At 44.8% G+C, this 5838-nt stretch overlaps 1 protein-coding gene across 1 annotated transcript in view; it reads left to right on the top strand.

The window, feature by feature from the left end:
• The window catches only part of LOC103252543 (forkhead box protein B1-like), a 1058-nt gene extending 868 nt beyond the window's left edge, over positions 1-190 (top strand). The window contains 1 exon segment of the mRNA XM_008051138.2: positions 2-190. Coding sequence (XP_008049329.1) covers positions 2-190 — 189 coding nt within the window.
• The last annotated feature ends 5648 nt before the right edge of the window (positions 191-5838 follow it).

The raw sequence follows: 5838 nt of genomic DNA, 5'->3' as shown, positions 1-5838 counted from the left end.
TAAGCCCCCCCCGGCCGCCGTGCCCGCGCTGCCCGCGCTGCCCGCGCCCATCCCCACCTTGCTCTCGAACTCGCCGCCCTCGCTCAGCCCCACGTCCTCGCAGACGGCCACCAGCCAAAGCAGCCCCGCCACCCCCAGCGAGACGCTCACCAGCCCGGCCTCCGCCCTGCACTCGGTGGCGGTGCACTGACGCACGGAAGCCGGCGCCCCCTCCCGCCCCCTCCCCGCCGCCCCGCTCGCCTTCCAGGGCTGCGGGTCCCGCCCTCGGGGCCGCCGCCCTCGGGGCCGCCGCCCTCGCTTGCCGCGTCCCCCTCCAGCCAACCCGCCCTCCCCGAAGAGAACTTGGGTGTGGACCCGGGAGACCAAACGCAAACCGGCCGAGGGGCCGGAAGGCGCGTGGGAGCTGACCTCGTCCTCCCCCCCGGGGGAGAGCCGGGGCCCCCGAGCCAAGCCGCCCCGCCCCGGGGTCAGAAGCCCCCCCCCGCCGCCCTCCCGGGAACGAGCATCCTCCCTGCGCCCGGGTCCGCGCAGCTCCTGGAGAGCCGGCCTCAGAGCTTCCAGGGACGAATCTCCCGAGGGCTGCGAGCGCCGGGGAGGGCCGGCTCGCTACGCCTCGGAAACCTGCTGCCAAAAAGGAGACCCCTCGTCTTCCCACCCGCTCGCTTCCGCCCCTCCGGCCGAGCCGGCCCTCCGCGCTCCCAGGGCTCGCGCGGCCCTGCCTCCCCGGCTCCGGCGGGCTTCCTGTCGTGTTGTCTCGGGTTTTGTTTCTTGCCGGGGACTCCGGCGCTGGGAGTTGGGGAGAGGCTGCCCAGTCGAGAAGGCGACGCGTGTTCTCAACGCGGACAAAACAAAACTAAAAGTAACCCCGAGTTGTTTACGCAGCGCCCGTGACACGTAGACAGTGAACTTGAATCCGTCCTGCTTGGCGGACGCACGCGCCGAGCGCGCTTCCCAAGCACCTGTCACCAGGTGGATGCTGACCCTTCGCTTTTGGCCAGGCTCGGGGAGGGAAGGGGGGCGGGGAAGTTCATCGGGATGTTACTTCCCGATTATTTAGAGGCTTTTTAGCTATTTATTTTATTGTGGGGGAGAAAAGACAAAAAGAAAGAAAGCGAAATAAGCCCAGACCAGGAAATCGTCCAGGGCAACCCTGAGAAAACTCGGACGAGCCTGATTGGTAACACGGAGAGATGTCACCGGACAGCTCGCCCGCGGGCAAGGTTCCGTTTGCCACAGAACTTTTCCAGAAAGCTAAAGGGCTGCAAAGAGATGTAAATACTTGTGAATAGGAATGATTATACACTGTGTAAAATGCACTTTTGTTGGCTATATTCCTTTAGAGTCTTAGGTAATTTGCTGGAAAACGAACTGTTGTTCTGGTGTGACCTGCTTAAGTTAAAAAAAAAAAAGTGTAGTTGTCATCAGAGCTGTAAAATGTTGACCTTTCATTTTCCTCCCCCTGTACAGAATTAGCATGGCATTTTAAATATTGATGTTCTTGTTCCCAGCATGCCTGTTTTAAGACAAAGGATTTTAAAAAAAAAAAGGTGTCTACATTAAATTATGACCTAGTCCAAATAATATTTTCTCATTAAAATATGTAAATTCAAGTTTTAGTTTTGTGTATTTTTGAAGAGTTGCTACGGACAACAGTTCTTCAGAAGACAAATGCGGTGCTTCCCTAAGCATGCTTTCTGTGACACACGGAGGAGTTTGCCTTTTTCATATCACAGTGTGAAAACAGTCAAACCTCCCCTCGTGCCCTTGCAGACTGTGGGAGAAATTATCCAGGCAGACTCTTGAAGGTATTTGTGCATAGGGAAAGAGGAAACAAACTATTTCTATGAAAGATCAGGTGCACTGTGTAGTGCTGAAAGAAAAGCTGTTACTGAAACAATATAGTACTTTATATGTATTTTGTCTATCTTAAAATACACATTTTATGAAATATGCAGCACTTATATAAATATAAGGCATATGTAGAAATCAGGTAGAAGTGACATGGAGATTTAAAAAGTAAAAACGGATGTGCTTACTCAATGCTTATATTCTGATGCATCTTATTTGGAGTGAGTATTCATTTTTTAATTTGTTTCCTTGCCCCTTTAAATTATTGCAGTTGTTCTGTTTTTATTTTTATTTTTTTAGAAACTACCTAAAGTTTCACCTTATGTATCAAGAAACCTGTTCACTTTGAGTTGAACAGATTTCTTTCATTCCTTTATGTGGGAAAATAATGCTTGATGCATTTTAAAGATATGATTAAGGCTACTTCAAATGTCTGACTCTAAGTATTTGCCTTTCTTCGGATTTTTGCAGAGAATTAAAATTTGCCAAGAATTTATGGCTCAAGGTTAATTGACACTTTATTGAAAGGGGTCACAATATTTCCTGAGGTGTGTATTCAACTAATGAAGTTACAAGACAAGGAGAAACTTAAATAGTGATTAACACTATTCTGTGTCAGATGATTAAACAAGAGACCCCTGTGCAACACAGAGAAACCCACACGGAAACCATGATCTCTGCACTCCTTAAGGGGAAGCCTTAGCATCTTCGATGCTTAGATATGTAGAGGACCACCTGAACAACAATTTAGGATTAATGCAAAGGGTAATTAATCCTGTTGTGGCCATTTTTAAAAGGGAAGGATCCCACACACAGCCAAAAAAAAAAAAAAGGTGGAAAATAAATGAGTCATTGGACTGATTAAAATGCATGAAGTTACTAAGACTCGTCAGACAGGGGACAACTATACTCATTCATCAAGCCCAATTCACAATTATATCAACAAGATCAGCTAAAGAAAGCCTGAAAAACTTATTCATCCTGGCCTAGGAAACTCTTGAAAGTTTGTTCTCAACAAGAAATCATATCTATATATGTATATATACATATATTTTTTAATTGAATATATTTTCACAGTTTCCTGCACAAGAAAATTAAGATCATCTCTGGAATATCCTAATCTTATCGAGTTTGGTGGCGCTGAATTCCAATTGGAGATGAAGGCAGTCTAAATGGTTAACTTGGGCCTTAAACATTTTGTAAACCATCAGCTTAGATGCTTAGACAGGTAAAATGTTTCTCCTATAATCAGCAATAGGAACCAGAGGTAAGTGATGTGCGCATACACACACTTAATACATAACAGATCTTGTTTCTGATTTTTAGCAAAGGAGAGATTTCAACTCAGTATTTGAAAATGCTCTTTTCAGCTGGTAAGTTCGTCATGGTGTGTTGCAAAGAATGAAATAACTTGGGCATTGTGAACCCCTCCTTTCACAATTGCAGGCATCTTTTCTCAGACAAAGTTGAATGAGAAAAGTAAAAAAAAAAGAATCCATTGATGATATTTTGACCTTGATCAGAAATCCAGAGGCAGTCTAAACACATATGCCTCCACCCCACTCCATCCCAGCCTCCCCTCACCCAGCTTTGAGACTTTTGCCCTGTTTAGCTGAAGTGCCCCACAAATAAGGAAGTTTATAACTATGATACCGTCAATGGCTCTCTTTGTCATGTTAAATCTTTTCACCTGGCTCAAGTCCAAAGTCAATACACACAGCTTTAAAATAAAATTGGAAGAGACAACACCATGGGGTGGGAAGGTGTGTGTGTGCTGTGCAGGACTTATGCTGAGAACTGAGATAAGTTATCTTATTGTCTATTTTGTAAATTCAGGCAGTATCAATTTTTTAAATTTGGATGTTTTATTTGAACACTTGGCTATTCTGTTACTTTGGGTTTTTAACATGATCCTGTATTCAGCTGTATTTTTGAACAGCATTCTCTGTGATGGGGGAAAGCTTACACAATGAGTGAATTTTGTTCACTTTCTCAAGAGAAAAGCTACAGAAGTTCTCACTGCCTAATTTGGGGGTTTTGAGAAGCCTCATCGGAGTGGTGTTAGGAAATGATCATCTGAATGGCTTAAGTATTAGAGCAGCGAGTACAATTTCTTTAAATGGATGTGAACATTGAACATCTTGCAAACATAAATCTGGCCAGGTGCTCCAGTCGAATGAGGCCACAAGGTAGAAGAGAGGAAGAGTCAGGCCAGTCTAGTGCTGCAGACAGGGTTTGTGTGAGTTTACACAAGGCTAGAGGGGGGTGTGTGCATTCAGAGTGCAGGGGTGAAGAACAGTTTACACTTTTGCAAATGAAACTCCCTTTGCAAAAGGTATTCAGTTAAGAAACAGAAAGGATCCGGATCTATTCTTAAATTCTTAATATAAATGTCAATTAATTTTTTTCTCCTAAAAGTCACATATGAACAGAGACACCCAAACAAAAACAAAACAGAAACAACCCAACCCACCGGCTGTGAAGCCTCAAAGGGGATGCATTTGTTTCGTTTAAACTAACAACAAATTATCTAATTAATATGTTTCAATTACAGCATGAAAGGCACAGCCCCCAGACCGCCCGCCGTGGGGGCACAATAGCCCCAGAGCCCACTCTAGGAATTTACAATAACTTCACATCTGTTTCTTTATTTTCCACTTTTTCAGTCTAAAACTCCTCTCAAGATTACTTCAAACCACGGCCTGAGTTATGAAATATGTCCCAGTGTTAAAGGAGGATGAAACTTTGCCCAGGGATGCTTCATTTGCAAGCAAAAAAAGTGAAAGCCCATTGAAGAGCATTAAACAAATATATTAGAATTCTGTCACTTTATGCAATTGAGTAGATCAAATGAAGGGTCCCGGCCACTTCATTCACTCTCATTCACTCGAAGAGAAAATGCAAAGAATAGCAACCCGAGACTGGGCCACCGATGTAGACTTAGCTCCTTTTTACTGGGAGACAAAAAGGCTGAATTTTCACAAACACATTGCTGACTCGGGGACTAGGAAACCGGCGCTGGAGCCCCTTTGGAATTTAAATTCATTTTATCTCCTCTCTCTTTGCGAGAATCTGTTTGCACCACAGAGCAAGATGCAGCAGGCATCCTTTGGCTTCTGGAAAAAAATGGGGGAGGGGAAGAACACAGCGGGGGCTCAGGATGCCCCGGGAACTCTTGGTGATCCACAGTCAGATCTGGGGTAGCGGGAAGTTTGATTTAAACACGTCTTTATCTATATCGATATAAACGTCATGATATCACTCACATTTCCAAGCCCCTTTCCTCCTTGCTTGGCTCAGATGACATCAACTGCTTGTTTTCAAAAGCTGGAATCACATCTGGGTCATCAAGTTTTCTTCTTTCAACTAATATCTGGTCATTGGTGTCAAGAGAGACTAGAAAGCTGAGTTTTCAGCCTCACCTGCTCTGTCTCTGTCTCTTCTCTTCCCTTCTCTCCTCTGCTCTTTTCTCCTCTCCTCCTCCTCCTCTGCTTCTTCTTCTTCTTCTTCTTCTTCTTCTTCTTCTTCTTCTTCTTTTTCTTTCTCTCTCTCTCTCTCTCTCTCTCTCTCTCTCACACACACACACACACACACACACACACACACCTTTTTGCTAGCTACTCTATCTTAGCACCGTGATAGTTAAACAGTTAGGTTAAAATCAGGAGAGGAGATACTCTGTGGCTAGAATTTTCAAGTTAGAATTCTCTTATATTTTCATTTTTCACTTCAGGGGTTGGGGAATAAACCACATGTGTCAGAGCAATTGAGATAATCTTGTGGGGAATACTTCTGTCCCATGTCTTCAATGGTTGGCATTTTTGTTTTGGGGAACTTTATAGACTTCTGTGCATCAACATCATACAAAGCTTACAGTGACTACTAGAGAAGCGTCTAAAGACACTGTAGGAAAAAATAAAGAAGCGGCCTTCTCAGCATCCAGGGTGTGATTGCAGAGGAAGGAGTCAATTTTTCTCAAACGTGTAATCT

The sequence above is a fragment of the Carlito syrichta genome, unplaced genomic scaffold (genome assembly GCF_000164805.1).
Source record: "Carlito syrichta isolate Samal-C Ts95f unplaced genomic scaffold, Tarsius_syrichta-2.0.1 Scaffold166711, whole genome shotgun sequence".
Lineage (NCBI taxonomy): Eukaryota > Metazoa > Chordata > Mammalia > Primates > Tarsiidae > Carlito > Carlito syrichta.
Note: the sequence above shows the minus strand (reverse complement) of the source record. Positions and strands in the feature narration are given on the sequence as shown.